This window comes from Aphelocoma coerulescens, chromosome 2, assembly GCF_041296385.1.
Source record: "Aphelocoma coerulescens isolate FSJ_1873_10779 chromosome 2, UR_Acoe_1.0, whole genome shotgun sequence".
Taxonomy (NCBI): domain Eukaryota; kingdom Metazoa; phylum Chordata; class Aves; order Passeriformes; family Corvidae; genus Aphelocoma; species Aphelocoma coerulescens.
The window spans coordinates 117,183,075-117,202,714 of NC_091015.1; the positions used below are offsets into that span (position 1 = coordinate 117,183,075).

The 19,640-nt window shown below is 40.5% G+C and overlaps 1 protein-coding gene across 13 annotated transcripts in view; it reads left to right on the forward strand.

Annotated features, from left to right (window-relative positions):
* DLGAP1 (DLG associated protein 1) overlaps nucleotides 1-19,640 on the forward strand; it is a 254,699-nt gene that overhangs the window by 162,724 nt on the left and 72,335 nt on the right. For all 13 annotated transcript variants that reach the window (XM_069004530.1, XM_069004525.1, XM_069004521.1 and 10 more), the window contains 2 exons: nucleotides 505-682; nucleotides 2,877-3,117. In XM_069004530.1, the coding sequence (XP_068860631.1) occupies nucleotides 505-682; nucleotides 2,877-3,117 (419 nt within the window). The remainder of the gene's footprint in view (nucleotides 1-504; nucleotides 683-2,876; nucleotides 3,118-19,640) is intronic.

Consider the following 19,640-nt stretch of genomic DNA (forward strand, 5'->3'; position numbering starts at 1 on the left):
GGTTTTGGTGGTTGCTGCTTTCATCTCTGTAAGGCCACAGGGCTTTCTCTGCTGCTCATCTCAATGACTCCTCTTGCTCTTTTAAAATCAACTTGTGAAGTCATTTCAGTATTGTCACTTCAAAAGTCCCATATAGTGGGGAGGGTTGCTGGAGCTGGATGCTGTCATTATCAGTACAGTGTAAAATTTTTCCATTCTGCTGTCAGTAAAGAAAATGAAAGTGATTTTGCCATTATGCTTAGACATGGTTTACAAAAACATGAAAAGAAAATCCTTTCCTTCCTTCTCTCTTCCTTCCACCAAATAGAAGGGTGGGGTAATCCAAATAAAAGTACTGACATGGTCTTTATTTTATAAATATGCAAGGAATGTGTGATGGCTTGTTCAAGTCATGCTGTTCCAGGTGAAAAACGTCTGGTTATTCTCACTCCTGGCAAGGCCATTTGGATTTGATGGAATATCTTTTCTCTTTCTTTTTCTTTTTTCCCCACCCAAAACTCCCAGGATATCCAGTGAACACTCGCCAAAGCTTCAGATCCGGAGCCACAGTTACCTGAGGGCAGTGAGCGAAGTCTCCATCAACAGGAGCCTGGACAGCCTGGACCCTGCAGGGTTGCTGACGTCCCCCAAGTTCCGCTCCCGCAACGAGAGCTACATGAGAGCCATGAGCACCATCAGCCAGGTGGGTGATGTGCACCTGGGGCAGCCTGGAGAGTAGGTGTCATGCTGGACACTGCTTGCAATAGAAGAAACTTGATTTTGCTTTAAGTGCTACTCACCAACATTGTCTTTAAACAGGATTCTCTTAAGGATCTTGTGCTTAGTACCTCAAATCAAAAATTTTGAATGCCTTAAAAAAATATTCATATGCTGAGTGAGATGCTAAAGGAAAATTAAGCTGTTAATAGTTTGTATTCCACAATTTTATTAGAAGTTTTAGTTTCTTTATGCTATTTTATGCATTCTTTACCTTCAAACTTTTCACCTAAATGGTACAAATGTTGCAGTATATGTATTAAGCACAAAGATATGTCTGTATTTTTGCCCTTAAAATCCTGTAAGAGATCTTCATGCTCCAAAACAAGAAGAAAAATGAAGTCCATTGTGAGAGATTCAGTTTATGAGTTTTAATATTATAAAATAGCCTGTGCATGCATTCAGCATGCTTGTACAGTTGAGTTCATAGGGAACAGATCTAAAAGAAGTGCAAAAGTGCCAGCACACCACAGGGCAGAGGGCCAGTAGTTAATCTGCTACTTCCTCTAGCTCCTTGGTATGATTTTTTGGCTTGTTAGCTTAAGTGGATCATTTGGGTAAATCACTTGGATGAAAGAACTTCCTTACACTAGTCCAGAATTGCAGCAGACAGGATTTGTGGTGCCAGATACTGATCCTTTATGACTGGCATATCAAGTCATTGCACTGTCAAAAAAAGTGCGTGACATCAGTGACACCAGGACTTCAGCTGTGGCCATAACAAATACATGTGCCGTTCAATATGGAGTTGTAGTTTTAATTTCTGCACTATTCTGTATTTAGACACTTCAGAGTATTGACCTGTGTATTTTGTAGTGAGGCACTTTGCATAGGGCATGGGGTGATGCTCTAAAAGGAGAGCCTCGCTGCATCCAGGAGAAAACAGCACAGAAATTCAGGTCTTGGAGGCAACTACAGGAACATTAAGTCAGGTTACTTCTTACCTGCACACCTAACACACAAAGCTGTCAGTTAAGGAGTGGTTATCATTTTCCAATGAGAATAAGTTGGTTTTTTGTTTTAAAAATGCATTAATTCAGAGATATTTATTTGAGGATTGGATATTCTCTGCCATAGCAAGATTGTTCTTTCTGTTGTACAACCTACTACTCTGCCATGCTTTTTTAAATAGTTTTCCTTTGAAAAATATATGTTTTACTCACTGAGGGTTTTCAGTTATATGTACAGACTCCACAAAACATTTTTCTTGGTAACATCAATCCTGGAAGAGAATTTCTAATGGGGTTTTTTCTAGCATTCTAACATAGTCTTATCTTTTCCTGCTAACTTGGCCTTGTGCATGCTTGAAAACTAACAGAATCCTCAAGTGATTTCCTACAGTGATAATTATTGTGCTTTAATGCCAAGCTCAGGGCTCAATTCTCAGTTTAGAAACATGAACATCCATTACTAATTAAGCCAAAGTAAATGGTTTCCAGATTCTTAAGACCTGCAGGAAGTTTTTCAATGTTCTTTAACCAGTGTGAGAACAAGTCTTTGTCACCACCTAGTGTCTGCTGCACAAAGGGTCTAAGGATTCCTTTGCATCTGCTCTCAGCCAGAGATGTAGTTTCACAAACATTTTTCCCCAGCAGCAAAGTTGGTTCTCTTATCAACCTCCCCTTCCCAAATGTTTGTTACCCTCCAGCTTCCCAGCCACTCAGGTTTTTATCACTGTGGTTGCCTGTGGGTTGCATTGATAATGTACTGGGGTTAAGGTGACCTTTTTGGTTTTTTCCTCACCCCACAATAAAAATGTGATTTGTGTTTTACATGTAGTGATCACAATGACCAAACATTCAACCTCTGCTGTGGGCCCAGGGTGACATAAAACAGATGTTGCTATGTGGGCTCCAGGCCTCCCACCAGTTTGAGCTGGAACCAACAGCTCAAACTCTGATGAATCTTTGCCCAAAGCCAATGTCTCCCCTTTTTGTACATTGTTTTTTTCCCCCTCATAATTGCTGCTATGGGATGTCCCATTTACCTTTCTTCATGTTCAAAGGGATCCTCTAACAGATGCTGCCCATTGTGCCACTGTAGCTTGAGAGGGTTTGTACCAGGTAGAGTGCAGTATCCGTGTAGGGGATGCACTGACCCTGCCCGGTGTCTGTCTGCAGGTGAGTGAGATGGAGGTGAACGGTCAGTTCGAATCCGTCTGCGAGTCGGTGTTCAGTGAACTCGAGTCTCAGGCAGTGGAAGCGCTGGATCTGCCTATGCCGGGCTGCTTCCGCATGAGGAGCCACAGCTATGTCAGAGCCATTGAGAAGGGCTGCTCCCAGGATGACGAGTGCATATCGCTGCGGTCCTCGTCTCCCCCGCGTACAACCACCACAGTAAGGACCATCCAGAGCAGTACTGGTGAGTAACACAGAGGGGAATCCAGAGGGGCACAGAAAGGGAAGGGACTTCTGTGTGCAGTTCCATCAGATCAAGCTTTTCTCTGCCAGATGCCAAGCCTGTAAGAAAGTCTGTGTTTCACCAGGGAGCTGGACAGACTAATCTGCCTCAAGCCACACCCAGACAAAGGCTGAAGCAGCTGTGGTTCCTTCTGTGTCCAAGCTAATTTATTCTGAGCTAAAAGCACACAGAAGGGAAGTCCAAGGTCATGTCTTCTCTCACTGCCCTCCCCAAAAGAGCAATCACAATTTGGCAAGGCTGAAGAAAGAGATCTGGATTAGCAGCTCTGCTGGCTGCGACAGGCAGAGGAGGGTCCCTCTGCTGAGGTTTTCCACAAAACTGAAGTGATCTTACAAGTTACTGGATGTGGTTTTTACTGGCTTGAAGAGACTGTTCCAGCTCCCTAGGCCCCATCTAAGATGTGAGAATGAAGAAGGGAAGAAGCAGTCTGCAGGTCAAAACATGCATGTTTGCATTTTGCTGTTACGTTCTTTCTGCAGTTCCAGCTATTCAAGCCTTGCTAGAGAGAGAGGTTTTGGTAAACATGAGACTTCAAACCTTCCTTTTAATGTTTGAGGTTGCTTTTCTTTTGGAAATAACCATGATGAATTTCAGATTTTGTCACCAAAATAGTGCTTAACGGGAAGAAAAACCAAGTAAAACCAAATTCCAAATCTGCCTCTCTCATTCAGGAAAGCAAGAGGCAGGAGCCATTACATGTATGTGCTCTTCCCTGTGGCAGGATGAGAGAGAGCCTCTTTCTTTTGACTTCTGTGCATCCATTCCACTATTTTACACAAGCGTCATTTACTATTCATATACTGTTTGTATACTAACCATATTCTTGACTAATACTGACTATTATATGTATTTCACTGTACCTGCTATCTCTTTTGCTGTATTTTTTCATTTCTGCTTTCTTTAAACTTTTGTCCTTTTGTGTGTTATCTCACAGGTGCAGTTGTTTATTCCTTGTAAGTCTTTTTTAAAGCCGCTTGTCAATTGTTTTATGTCATCAAAGAACACTTTCAATCCTATTACCAAAAATGTTCAGCTAAATTAAAGATTTTTTTTCTAAAAGTAGCAAGTTTAAATACTGTTGGAAATATATTGGCACTACATCACAAACATCAAAGTGTTTTGAACAACTGCTGTAGAGCAGTTCTCATCTAAATCACTAAAGAAATAGTATTCACATGACATTTCTGCTGTAGAAATAGCCCTTGTGAGCACACAGGGTTTGCACCAAATCACAAAGACAGGATTTGCATAAGGTGTGTGCTACATCATTGTGTGGTATTAGTTTGTGTCAAATGTGTATTGAGGCAAAAAGTTGAAGGATATGAGTTTTCAGGGATTTTTCAGTGTGCATTCATCTTTGTTAGATCAGCTCGGGTTGGTCCCAAAGAGGGTTTTCTGTTCTGTGAGAATGGCTTTGATAAAACTTTTCCTTTATAAAAACAGCTGTGATCATTAATACAGAAGAGAGCAACTCTTTTTTCATTATCTGTATGTAAGAGGTTGTTCCTGTCACTTAGGAAAATTATGCCTGTGTCTGGGGATGATGGTGTATAAATGGAGAAGGTTGGCTCTTTGTGCCAGCCAAAAACACTGGAAAACATGAAAGAGGAAAATCTATACCGTAGACTATCTCTTGTTTATGGTCCCTTTTTTGTAGTGCAACCACAGAGGCCTGATCTCGTCTCTGGGTAGCAGGCTTTATTTTAAAAATTATGAACAAAACTGTCATATTGAAAAACATAATCCAGTGAGTATGTCTTGGGTTATTGCTTCTGTAGTCAGGCCGTTAAAAGCAGAGAGGAATGATTTGCAGTGCTCTCTTTGGATGTGCATTTAAAGACTGCTGTAGGTACCTATTTTCTGCTGTGGGAATTTTACTGAGTTGCCTTTTCATTTTTTAATTTTGGGCTCCAAGGGCCCATCCCTTCCACTGGTAGCATTTCAGACAACTTGTCTCTTTTACTACCTGACTTACATACTACTATGTTTAATGGGGATTAGAACTGAATTAATTCCATTCAAAAGCATCTGTATCGACTACCTTGATGTTGCCTGTGCCTGGCTCACAGAAGAGAAATGTGAAAGGCACTGCTGATGGTTTCTATTAATATCTGCTTCAATAAAATGGGAAATGGCACAACAACTAGGCAGACGTGAAGAAAGGAGAACAGTATCTCAGGTTTATCTCCACTGAGGTGATGTTGCAAAGGTTTTTGTGGGAGACATGGGGACAGTTATGATCCAAAAATGGATTTAACATCCCCAAATGAGAGAACAGTCCTCCTGCCCCTAAAGCATCTCTGCCTGTTCAACCAAGAAAGATTCCTTTCATCAACATTAGCAATTCTCTCTAGGACGTGGCTTTTAATTCACTAATACAGAAAGCTGTGATCATACACTGATATTGAGAATCTCTTTGACTGCTGAAAATACCAGCTTGATGATGGTGGAAAAGACATCAGTCTGTTTACTGGATTCAAAATTGTTCCTCTAGAGCAATGACCCACAGCTTTCCAGGGCATCTGGATAAAAGCAGGAGCTATGGACAAACATCACACTTACCTCTGCCTGTTATCCTTTGCTATTGTGGTGGCAGCCATAGGTTTTCATTTCCTTTAGCCACACAGTGTTGGTGGTTTAGTTCCACCACCAGGAATTGCACCTCCAGCTCAGTTCTTGAGGATGTGCCCAATCGAACCATAAATCTGGTGCTTGTGCACTCACTATGGCACAGAGCTCACCTAAGGGTGGCTTCCCAACTGGAGGCCTCTGCAGCCTGCACTGACCGTAGTGCTGCTGTGGGAACACTGAGGGGTGGCTGCAGCTGGATGAAACTGAGCCCAAGAATAAAAATGGAGGTGGAGGAACAAACCTGATGTCACCAAAGGAGTGAAATGTTACACTGTGATTGGAGAGGCAAATCCCAACCTCACCAAAGTCTGCCACCAAAGTTCCTCCTGATGTCCAACCTAAACCTTCCCTGGCACAGTTTAGGACTATCTCCTCTCATCCTGTCTCTGGTTGCCCTGGGAGAAGAGGTCAATCTCCATGTGTGAGTCAACACATACAGATAACGATGGCAGCCACCAAACCACAGCTGAAGTGCAAAGAGTAGGGTTATTTCATTACCTCAGCAACATCTCTGGGCAGCAGAGACACACTGAGACATGGGCTGCGTTAGGCTTAGTTCATCCTAGGGAAGAGACACACAGGGGCACAGGATCCATTAGGCTCAGTTCATCCTAGCACTCAGTGATGGGGGGACCTACTGCCTGCCCCAGATATCAAAGGGCTTTGCACACATGCAATTTTTCACAAGGCTGTGCTTTTATGATATCTCACTTCCAGCAGGAAGCATGTCTGTGAGTGTGTTGTCTCTACACAGGAATTCTACTTCTCAAAACCAGCAGAGGATGAACAACACTAGGCATAGTAAATGGAGTTTTCCCACACTGACATTCTTAGCATTCCCAGCTGCAAGGTCACTTTGAGCAAAAATTATTCCCTCCACACCAAATCTTACAGTTTTAAGCCTTTCCTTCCAACACCCCACCTGGCTACAAATTCCTTTTATCCTTGTTTTTAAATGAAGGATTTTGAAATGAGGAAGAGAAAATGCAATGTTGACACTTTATATGGAATTATAAATAAGTTCTGTGTCACAATTTCATCATGCCTTGAAAGCTAGTCAGTTGAAAAGCTCCATTCACCCTCGTATTTGCTCTCTCAGCATCAGTGGTACACATGGAGGCAGCTGCATCCTGACTGGGGCCATCCCTGGGAGCAGGGCTGTGCAGGCTGGGAGGGAGAGCAGCTCTGAAGTGCTGACATATGTTATACACCATAGGCTTCACTAAAAATTAACACCCAGGTCATTTGATCTCTTCAGAGGAGTTTAATGAGCTGTGAGTTATTACATAATTTGATCCCAGGTTATTTGCAGATGCAACTGTTGTAGCTGAAGCTCTTTGGTCAACAAATACAGTTACTAAATGAGCAGCCTTTTAACAATTTTAAGTCTGTAAATCATTTCAATGAACATGAAGAATACGTAATTAAGAAACAATGAAATGTTAAAGTAGTCCAAAGAACACCTTTCTCCCACACTTATTGTGTCTGTCTTTCTAAACTTTGCCTGTGTAGCCGTGCATGATCCTTGGCTGCAAACAAACCTTATGACAATGTGAGGGCTCAGGCATGAGCACACTTGCCTACAAATATATAATATAGCATAATATACAAATACGCAATGACATCTCTCTGACAGAGCTCAAGTAGTAACATCAGGAAAAACTCTGCACTAGATTGCAATTCAGTACCTATCCTCTGTAGAGTTAGGTGAAGAGAAGTATCAGAGTTATCTGCAGCAATGCCATCTGGTGATTCTCAGTAATATTACACTTCTGCTTAAAAGCAAAATAAATAAAAATCCCAAGGAAATCATGCTGTGTAGCCAGCAGGTTAGAGAAGGACAGAGAGTTACCACAGTATATGCTAATTATAGTCTTCCAGCTGAGCAAACCATTTTCCTTCCATTCATTGGAAAGTCTGAGCAAGACCAGTCAGGTATTTTGTGGAAAATCTCTAAGGGGCTGCCTAGCCAATTAAAAATAAATAAATAAATAAATAAATAAATAAGCAAATAAAATGCAAGCAAGTCTAAAAACTGACTTGTGCCAGGCAGAATTCAAAAATAAAATCAAATCCTGTGGATAAGGAAGCTGTAACTGAGTGTATGCCAGGTGTGTCCAGGTCTTTTGGATTCTTCAGAGCTGTCCTTTTAGAGACTGCCCTGCTCAAAAGGAAACAAAGAATTAGGATTTCACATGTGATTTCCAGTTGAAGCTAAGGTTGGTTTCTGGATCTGTACCAAAATTAAGATCTTTCCACAGAAGATCTGAAGAAATATAACTACATTAAGGCCTTCATGCAGATATTGAACCTTAAAATAAATCTGAAGATTGTAGAAAACTGTTTGACAAAGAATTTACATGGTTCATTTCTTCTCTTTCCTTGAATAATCCTGAAATCTGTTCTGCCTTTGGATCTGCTATCAAATTGCTTAAATCAGCACTTACAAATATTTTCCTTTACTAATGAGGAGCTGACCTTGGAGGACAACATTGTTTCCAATTTCAGAGGTGTCTGACTGTAGCTAATACAAGTTTCATCTCGTCTATCCCAGTAGTCAGCTTGATGAATATTAAGCTCCACATTACACCAAAAAAAAAACATTTTTATGAAGCCACTGAAGGTTTTCAATGAGAAATTCAGACAGGGTGAGAAAAGGACATTGTTTTTTAGGCCATGACCTAATTATTTTTTTCTACCTCTGAAAACATTGTTTGGAGGAGTTTACAGTGGTTTCCAAAGTTACAAATGTGTTTCAAATACAGGGAATGAAAAACCAGTATTACCTTTTGGTATTCAATCTTTGCTTACTATCCTTATTCTTTATTTGCCTGATATGCTTCTAAACACTTGGGCTAAGGCTCATAGTGAGGTAAGAATGTGAGAAAGATCTTAGTTATTCACAACTTCAGGCTTAAAATGTCTTGAAGGAGTATCTTGTCTTACTTTGTGAACACTTCCAGAAACATGGAACAACTCTGCTCTTTTGTTACAGACAGCACTTGTTTGGTCAACTTTTCCATTTGTCCAATTGGACATCTCCAAGGTTGAAAACAGGCACCTCATACTCCTGCCCCACCAACTCTGTCAGTGTCCATATGTCTCTCATGCTGGGGAGCACCACACTGGGCACATGTTTCAGATATGGCCTCACCAGGACTACACCTCCCTCAAACCTCCAGCTGTGCTTTGGCAAAGCCTGGCATGCAGTCAGCAGTTCTTGGTGCAAGGATACACTGCCCTGTGCTGCTCAGCCTGCTGCTTTGCAGGACCCTGGTGGCCTTTTGTGATGCTGGGAGTAGGATGGCCATCAGACCTGTGAGCTGATAGTCTCAAATGAAATGGGGAAAAGCATGATTTTAGAGGAGAAGGAGAACTGTAACAGAAATCCCTACTGTTCTGTGCAAAGAACTATTAAGTGCATTTCTTATCAAGTGGAGCACAAATAAAGAGGATGCGGGGATTAGTTACTTAAAATGTAATGTTTCATTATTTGTTAATCTTGCATTAATTTCTTTACAGATATGAAAAATCTTATGGAAGCCCTTTGTATATATTTGTATGGAATGTGCTTAAATTCATTTTCCCATTAATTTGTTTCTTTCAGTTATATTGCACGCACAAAATGTGATAATCATTTCAGGTGTTCAGACTGACACAGTTCTCCCTAAAGGTGTACAGAGCATGTTTGGATTTGAACTCTGCTTTAGTTTCAGACTAGGTGGCTGTGTTATCAGATGCACCACTACTGGAGATTTTTGTAGGGATATTCAGGACCCCAGTTTCATGGAGACCCCCTCAGTGTGCTAAAGGAAGTGAGAGAGTCCTGATCCCATGATTGTGTACCCCACTCCTGCTGGTGCACACATTCTTGTGGAAGTGCCCTGATGGGGCCTGCACCTAGCTGAGAAAAAATGCCATTTGATGTACCATAACAAATGTACAGGAAGTCATTACAAGCAAAACAGTGATTTAAAAGTTGTTTTGCTGACTGAGCACTGCATGCCTCATGTCTCATTAGCTGAGAATTAACATTTTTCTAACCCCATAAACAAGCATGAAACCTCAGTGATTTTTCCACGATCCAAGAAGCAGTGGAAACAGTCTCTCCTGCTCAATGCTGCAAGGCAAATTTGCCCTTTGCCAGCAGCTTTGGGCTGGCTGACAGGTCTGCCTCAGACAGGGCCAGCAGTTTGGCTCAGGTCTGGTGTCCAAAGAGCAAACTCAGGTGCAGGGCAAGGCTGACATGATTTCAGCACCTCTGACTCAGCAGCCTTGTGTATCTGTGGTTTTGGGGACAGTGTTACCTGACTTGAAGGTAGGAACCAACCTTCTTTGAGATATGCCTAGAATCACACCACAAGGAAGCAGGTTTGTCATAGCAGCACCAGCTTGTAATTGCAAACTAATGGGTGGAATGAGCAGCAGGATTAAAAAAAAAAAAAAAAACACAGTCCTTTTCCATTTTTAAATTGTGAGAGGGCAATATAACCTTTATCCCAAAATGTTGCTCTCAGGAACTGGTCATTGCTCTAATTCTCAGAACTCTGAGAATTAGAGATACATCATTTCTTAGCTGAAGAGCAAATAATTAAATTTTCACTTTATGGAAAAATACAACAAAGACCGGAATCTTTCTTTGTTCCAGCTTATTTCCATTGCAGTGTTTTTATGATGGCAGTGACAGAAATGAGCTGAATCAGTAGCTGAAGACATGCCCCAATTTATATAATGAGATCACATTTTGAGTAATAATTCCTACCATTTTCCTAAAATAGGCTAATGTGCTTTTAACTACAGTTGTCTTTTGGGAAGCAGGACTTAGGACTTAGCCTCCTAAAGAGGCTCTGCTTAATTAATACATCCAGTGTGCAAAAATAACTCAATTTTTTCTTTTTAGTTTGTGCTACTGTGCAATCTCCAGCCATGTGCTGCCATTCAACTTCACTAAGTTCCACATCATCGTAAGACAAACGTCAATATTTTGGTTTTCCCCAGATATAATACTTGCAAAGCTCTCTTGAGCCATAGGATTTTCCAAGAAGTTACAGATGAGATACTTGGTGAGGATGAACTTTTCTAAGTGACTGAGTGATTTTTTGTTTCAAAAAACTAAGGATTTTTAGTGTGTTTAATGAGTACAGCTCTGCAGGGCCCTTCTTGTAGTACAGCAATTTGTTTGGAGCCATTATATTTCATCATGTCAGTAATTCCCATTTTGGAACGCAAATATGATGTATTAGGTACTGAATCCTGTAAATAGTTGCACATTTTCATGCTTCCTAAATATGTGTTTATGCAACAGTGTAACAGTAATTGGCTCTTTGAAGCTATGGTAGACTATGGGGTGCGTACATTATTAACCACTTTTTGAAAGAAACACTGCTTTGTTTCTTTAATAATGTCACAGACAAACCCAAAGGAAACGTGGCAGCAAAGAAAACTGCACATTAAAAATAAATTGCAGAACCTCTGAAGTATACACAGCGATGTGATTTACTCTTTTTATTTCTTGCTATTACACCAGTCTCACTGCACTGCTTCTTACAATGCTCAATAACGAGCACAAGGCAACTCAAATACTGGGATCTGGAAAACACCTAACGCTATTTTGCAAAGAGAGACAGTCTAGCTGCCATCAGAATCTAACAGTTCCTTTTATGAAAAGCACACTGTAGGCAGATGTTGGTAATCTGTTCTAATGCCACAACCTTTGTCTAGCCTCTTGAGGGGGAAATGGATGTGTTGGTCTTTGGAAATTGTTTTTTCTTACTGAATTTAGCTTTGGTCAGATGGGAGAGTGCTAAATTGCATTCCACTTAAAATGCAGTAAGCCATCTGAGCAGAACAATTCCTAGTTGCTTTGATCAAGGATTTGAGCTAAGCTATTAGAGGAGGGAAAAAAACCCAAAAACCAATAAATAATACCGCAGAACCCTCTACTGTGACACATCTCTTGCCTGCTCTGTTGAGGAAGATGCCTAATTTTTGTCTCTGCACAGTCAAGATGATGGTGTCTCGATCACCATTCTCTTTCCTGCAAAAATTTTCAAATTAATTCTGTCTTTGGCTAAAGTAAAATGTAGATATGTATCCCCTGGAAAGGTTTAGATGGAAGTCAGAATATTGTAATAGGATAGCAAAACAAATGCTGGCAGGCTTTTTCTGTTTTGAAATTTTTTTCTCTCAATTTCTTTTAACTTTCTTCTGAACTTCATGAAGAATCAAATGAAATTATGTAGATCTGTGGCACGAAAAATCAGGGTCTACTAGACCAAAATAACCAAGCTATGAATAAACCCAACTCCTCCATGAGCCTCAATCTGACTGCCTCAGGAAGTCCTGAGAAAATCTGCTGCTTTCCATTTTGCGTGAAGGGTAATTTGCATCCAAGTGACAGAACAACTTGTCACCTGGTGCCATGGCCTTACACTGTCTTATCTCATACAGCCCCCTGGATGCTCATGTGACATTTTACCATTTGTCTCTTTTTTTTAAAAAGGGCGAAAGCAAAAGAAGAAGGGTTCCAGAGAGATGGAGGAGGGGTGAAGGGAGTATTATTGCATCTGTGTTGGAAGCTCTGATAGTGGGGTTGGCAGGGCTGCATGCTCTGATCTGGGTGAAGTCAGTTATTGTCTTGTTACATACTTCCAAGGAAGCTTGTCTTGCCCTATTTGGGATGTGGCTATGGGGAAGTTAGATCATGTTAGAAGTTAGATTAATGCACAGCAAAGACCAAAATAGTTATTGTCCTTTCAGAAAAATAAAGGAGATAAATGAGGACAAGGAGTCATTAGTTAAGATTTCCAATACCTACAGCAACATTCAGTCTTCCTAAATCTTCCTCTAGGACTTTCCCCCCAGCCAAAAAGCTGCATCACTTTCACCCAGATATGTACAGTGTAATTTTGTGTAAATAGGCAGTTCTGTTTAACCTCACATCAGCTACCTGCAGGGTTAATGCTTAAACAGGCACTCCTTGTCTGCACAGACTCTGCAGCCTGCAGCACATCAACATCTGTTCCGGTGTCGCGTACTTCCACAGATTGCACAGGGCATTATGAGTAAGAGCTCCCTCCCATAATCTGATTTGTATTGCCAGTCATCCCCTTTTCTGGACTTCAAATACATGCTGCAGTCCTGAGAGCCTTTTTCTATTTCTGTCAGTGCTTACTGAGAAGATAAGTATCTCTCTCATGGAGGATGCTTACTGCTTCTTCAGTTGAGAAGACTCTCACTGAGTGCAAAGGTTGGTTGTACGTCCTCTGAGTTTGTGTGGGATGGTTGAGTAATACCTGTAGGGTGAAGGAGTACTGAGCCTGAAAACATGGGGGTTGGATTTTTCTTTTATTTAATAGAATACAATAGCCCACCCTACAGGTGACACGCACCACTGGAGAAAATGTGTATCTGTAAATAAATAGCAGTTACAGCAGTTTTTATTCTTAACGCTTTTTTTTTCTAATTCAGCATTCCTCCTTTCCATTGAAGAGTTTGATGGTTGAATAAAAAAAAGGTGAGAAGAAGTGATAAAAGGGGAAGGAGAAGGACGAAGGAAAAGAAACAGATTTTGAGTAGCAATGTAGGTCCAGAAGAGTTTTGTGAAACAGAAATGTGGCCTACACTTCAAAACTCATTCATTATGTAGAATCAGTAACACCTTTCTCTGTGTGAATAGTTGATGATGAGAAACAGATGCATAGAGCTTTTAACCTGAATTTTTCCAAGATACTTTGTCATCTCTTTATTCTTTCATCATGTGTGAATTGGTGTGTAGACTAGGTGGAGATGGTGCACTGTCTAGCACATTTTATTGACGCTGTTTGAGCTCCCAGTGTAGCCAGTTTTTGACACTAATTTTAGAACATATTTTCCAGTTGTGATGAGAAACCAGTTTCCCTGCAGGCAGGAGACGTAGAGGGATATGAGATGGCCATCAAGTCAATGTTGTCCAGAATCCCTTTATTGCCTTCAAAGGCCTGGCAAAATGAGTGAATGGAAAATAATGAACATGACAGATAAGTAGGGACTGGATAGAAATTTGAATAGCCGTGGGAATTTTTGGGACTACAGCAGCAGTGTTGGAATTTCATCAAATGAAGGGGAACGCTTTCCCCCATCTGTTTTGCAGATACATTTCTTTATATTTTAAGTACAATATTGCAGATCAGATCAACCTGTTAAGTTACAAAACTGAGACACATCTTTCTTTTCCTGCAAACTTTGCTCGCTGAACGTCTGGTTGTAGAAGGTGCTGAGTGTCCTCAGCTGCCACCATCGTAGAACCAGTCCATGATTTCTGAATGCTGGTGTCACAGAAACATCTGGCTCCTCTATTTCACTGCTGGTACCTTTACAGCCAGAGGAGTCTGGGGCAGGATTCCAGCTTATGATTTTTTTTAGAAGATACAAATGTAAGTTTTTCTAGTCCTTTTGCTGTTGAAATCTTAAACTGGGCAACCAGATTCTAGGGGATAATACAGACATGGCTTGCAAAACAATTTCCAGGAAATCTTTTCAGATGCTAGGGCTTTTTTCCATTATGCTGCTAAAAAACTAAGATCCTGGGAAGTGTCAGTGAGGTAAATATTTACACTTCCCCTATCCTGTAGTAGCAGGCAAATTTGCAGCACAATAAAAACTGATTTTTTTACCCAGTGTCAGTATTGTTTCTGTCACATCCATAAATGGAAGAGACTGAACGGGCAACTCTGTCTGTCCTCCTCCAAATCTAGCAAGGAGATCATGCTCAGCAGAATAAGATGGAGGAGTACTGGGTGTCTTGCAGCTGTTGTCCATAACACCATGTTGAGAATTGACCACTGCCACAATATTTCATATACATGTGCTAAATAATGATAAAAAAGACCACCCATTGCAAACTAGCATGACTTCATTAAAGGGGTTGTTTCTATTTGCATGCAATCATGTGCACCTCTCCCAGCCCATTTGTTTTCTCCTCCTCAGCACATTAAGTTTAGTACACGCGTGTCTTTCCAAGAACTGGCAAAAACTAGCTTTGCCAGATATTGCTGATGTGGAGAGGAAGCCTCACTCCATCTTCAGACCACTGCCTCTCCAGCAGGCGTGGAAAAGTGTCAGGGACTCTGTTAGGGTGGCATTCTGGCCAATGCCTATGCAGGTGCACAACGAAAAAAGTATTTTTTATCCCAGGCCAAAACCTATGTAATTGAATTTGTCAATTACCATCACTAATTTCCAAAAAACCGCAGTGTGGTTATCAAACAATGGAAGTGTAGTAATTGGGAACATGTGACATTAATCATGGGTGCAGGATTAGGCATACCCACCTGGTGTAGGAATCCTTTTTCTCACTTTCAACATGACATTAACTAATATGGAGCCTGAGGCACTGTCAGCCTCTGACACTGAAGTGCATCGACTGCATTGGCATCATCTGACATCATCTTTTACGTCTAATTTTATTCTCCTGAAAAGTCTATTATTATTATTATTATTGGAGCATGACAATGTGCTTCTTAGGAGAGAGAAAAAAGCCCTGGGAAATTATGAATTCAAGCTGTCAGCAATATCTAGCTCATTCATGTTGTTATGAAAAACACTTCACTTGTAAAATAAAAGTGGTGCATGTTTGCTTTTTTGATAAAGTATCAGGAACAAGTGGGTATCTTTCTACTGGGGCAGTTTGTAGAGATTTTGCAAAATCCAAATTAGCACACATCTTCCTAAAATTGCAGTAGGTTACAAAATGATGGCTTTTCATCAAATAAAGGAAAGTGTTGTATTTCTCAAATTAGATTAAAAGAAAATAAGTTCACATTGCAAAAGTGGTAATGCCATTAAATAATTTTATAGAACAAGGCCTGCTATGTGCTGCTGATGCACACGTCATCTGCCAGTCAGCTTTTCACTTATACTTTAGCTGCTTTGCTGATTCTTATCAGTTTGTCTGCTTAAAATGTGCTTTTATAAAAGACTTTTTATTTCATACACTTTGATTCATCTATACTCTCACTGCAGATTCCTATTTATCTCCAGTGAATTAATATTTTAATACTTACTGAACTTGAAGGCAACTGGCATGTCTTCTCCGGGACTTGTATTTACACTGATTTCTCTGGTGCAGTCCCTGATGACTTCCCACAATAATCAAGACTGAGCTGTTTGCCATGCTTCACAGAAGTGGTTAGTTAATGAAGATTTGTATGGGGACAGGCTGAAGCTAATGGCATGGCTCATTTCCTCAATAAAAACGGCTGTTTAGTAAACAGTATCTGATGACCTCATGACAATCATGTCAGTCACCATTTTTCCTAGGCCATTTATTCTGATTTTTACAGATAATGGCTCTCCAACCATTCTTTAATACTGCTTTAGAGAAAAATAATGATGTGTACATAGCTATTTTAATCTCATAGATTTTTATCTTTCATATTTTGCTGCCCATGAAAAATGTAGATATCTTTTAGTTTGTCAGCCAGCAACACCCCTCCAGAAGTCAGACTACAGATTCTTCAGACAGTATTCCAGATGCCCATCATTTATATAGCCACATTTTATATCTCCTAAAAGCATTACTGAATAATGTTACTGGTCCTCAACAGTCCCCTGTGCACATGCATATTAATCACCCATGGCTGTAACAGTCATTTCCTCTAAATTTTGCCTGTATTTTAATTTTTTGGTTTCTCCCAGTTGCACCCTTCTGATTAGCACGAAGAACTCTCTTCCAATTCCTAGTCCAATTTGTTATTGGACGAACTGGGCAGCTCCAGCAGAAAAGTGTCATTCCTGTCTGAAGAAAGGGAATGGGTTACACACAGGAAGTGAAGATGAGAGGCCAGTGTTTCAGCTCTGGCAACCTGAGAGATTTTTCTGGGTCCCTAGTAGTAAATCAGATTTTCTTTTTCCTTTTTTCCCTTTTTGTGTTTTAAAGTAGAATTAGAGTGAGGCCTTCTCAGCAGACTAGATATGTGTGGCTTGTAGAAATACAGCAGCTAAGGTCACCCACCCAGTCATGAACTGTGAAACCATCATGTTTGCAACTTCTGTAAGGAAAGAAATGTGGATAACTAGCACAGACTGAATTTAAAGAAAGATCATTGCTAATCTGCAAGCATACAATACCAGTGCTTTTTTTCCTAGTTCTTTCTCACTCTATATAATTCTCTTTCAGAAAAGCTGTCCCTTTTCACGGCTTCTTGCTTTTGTTTCCTTTTCCTGTCATTCTGTTTCATGTTGCTAGTTTGAATAATTATGTAACTGTTTCTGATTTTTGGAAAGGAGAAGCACTGAGATGGATTCCACTTGTATAGCTGGGCTCACAGTAGCTCTGTCCCCAAATTCAGCTGCTGGCCCATGGGCCAGCAGTGCCCACCTAGCTGCTATTTCACTGCACTCAGGAACATCAAGAGCAATCTCCTCTCTTTTTGTTAAGCTATATACCCTATTTCCTGTTGTGTTAATGAATCTTCTGTATCTTTTCTGAATTCTTACTTCATCTTATTACTGCCATCTCCACTTGCATAAGGCAGTAATGAGAAAGCTCCAAGCCATGTGTTCCTTGCATAAACAGAAGTTTGCAATCAGAGAAGTCCTGTTGCGTTAGTAAAAACACGAGAATTTGAATCACAACAACGTGACGAGGCAGAGTTCAGGTCAGGCTGGCAATGAACCATTACAAAGATGTTGCCTTACAAGAATAGCATTTGAGGTGAGGCTATTCTGCATTACAACTTGCCAGGGATGAATGCATGCGTGAAATTCAGTGATTTTACTTCTTAAAATGAAAATTTCTGTTAAACAAAAGTTAGCAGGCTATTGGACAAGTGCTAGTAAGGCAATCCCACTACCCCTTTCCACTATCTAACCTTTAGGGGAAAAAATTACCCGGTTTATAGAACTTGCTCAGCCTCATCTCCATTTTTCTTAACAGGATCTTCGTTTTACATGGACTAGATTGAAAAGCAGATTATTCAAGAATGTTTCTTCTGGCCACTTGAGGAATTTAACAGCAGAGTAATAACTAATTCCTCATCCTGCATATAATTATGGCAAATTCTGCTGAGAGGATCAATTTTCTCCATTTTCCCTTTATCTAATCATATTCAGTAGGAAGCTTTGCCAGTAATCTGGCTGGCTCAGTTCCACTTCATGATAGTTCTTTTACAAAAATCTCTTCTTGAACATGTTGTTACAATACAGTACAATTACTGCATATTGTGTTCTTTCAACTTACAAATTTAAAAATGTAACATTTATGGCAAAAGTAAGGCCTGTGGCTTGTTTAGATGCATGAACTGTGTGGCACAGGGTCAAGTTTTTTAATAACTGCATTTGCATGTGTTGATTTATTAGTTTTGATGCTTTCAGGGAACCCTTCTCTTACTAATGGGTCAGAATTGGCCATAAGGATCTGCTCCAGCACAAGATACAAAACTGTTAACCAGGCTTAAACTAAATACAATTCCTTTTACAAGAATTAGGTTGGTAGTAACAGCAGTAGTTTGAATTAAGTGTAGTTCTGATATCTGAAAAGTTATGAGCTAATCCATTTTTCTTTCAATGTACTCTAACTGAAATGTTAAAAGCTCTTAGTGCACACTGAAGGCAAAACTGTTTCCATAGCCAAAAGGAATTTTGACCTCAAATAAATACATCCTAGATTATCCTCTTTGTATATCAGAAGTAAGCCCATTAATCTCATGTCTTTTGAAGCTGAGCAGCTGAGGATATCTGTGAAATCACAACAAAATCGTGCAGGTGTGTTTAGTGCTAGTTCCTCCATCGCCTGAGTGCCTGACAGGCTGCCATGTGTGACCTTGCCGTGCTGTAGCTCGCAGCAGCCAAGGCACGACTCCGAATTTCACAGCTGCAGACAGTGCTGAGGACAGACAGTCCTGAGGAGTGAAGCTCAGCTGAGTGTGAACTGCAGCACAGTGTGAGCTGAGCCAGGGTGCCCTTTGTCTTTCACTTTTCTGGAAATCGTGCATCATCCCCCTCATCTGTGAAAATGAGAAATGTTCTCACAACGTCTAGAAAAACAGAAATGGTGGAATGCTTGGGAAGCCACAATGAGCCAGCACTGTTGAAAGTGAAACAGAGGACGTTACTGGCTGCACCTCCTGCTTCCAAGGAGACTGACATCTGATCCAGGAAACAGGGATGTGAAATGACGTTTTTGATGTGGAGGGCTATTAAGATATTTCAACAGGTGCTCTACTTGAAATGTGCCTGTTCAAGTGCAGAGGTTTGCAAATTTGTTATTAACAATGCTTATTTTCCTGAAAACTGTTGTTGTGCCTCAGTTTTGTGAATTTTTAATTTGTCAGCTTTATTCAATCTTGAAAGATTTCTAAATGGATTTTCCTGCTTATATTCCTTGCATCAACAATTTGCATAACTTCCACCCCTAATTTAGTGCACAAATTGGTCCCAGGCAGAAAGTTGCAATATGAATCCACATTCTCCCGAAGGATACCTCCTTGTGCTTTTGACAAAGGATCATCTCAAACTGGAAATGGATAAATGAGAACTTTCTTGGAGGTAACTGCAAATGTGGGTCATAGCTTTCCAGCAGACCAGAGATGAAAATGAGATGTGGCTGCTTCCTCCCCTGACCTGATTGTTCTTCATTACCATCAGCAATAAGCCCTGCTAAGCAGTGCTGCAGCTCTCTGGCCTTTCACATTCACAGAGAGAGATCACTTTTTCGAGGCCTGAGAACAGCTGGCTTTACTTAAGCATATATGATCATGTTGGAACAAAGGGAATCACTTAAAGCAAAGAGCTAATGATTTCTTCCAGAGATCTTCACTTAATGTATGGATGCCTGGTTCCCTTAAAGTCCT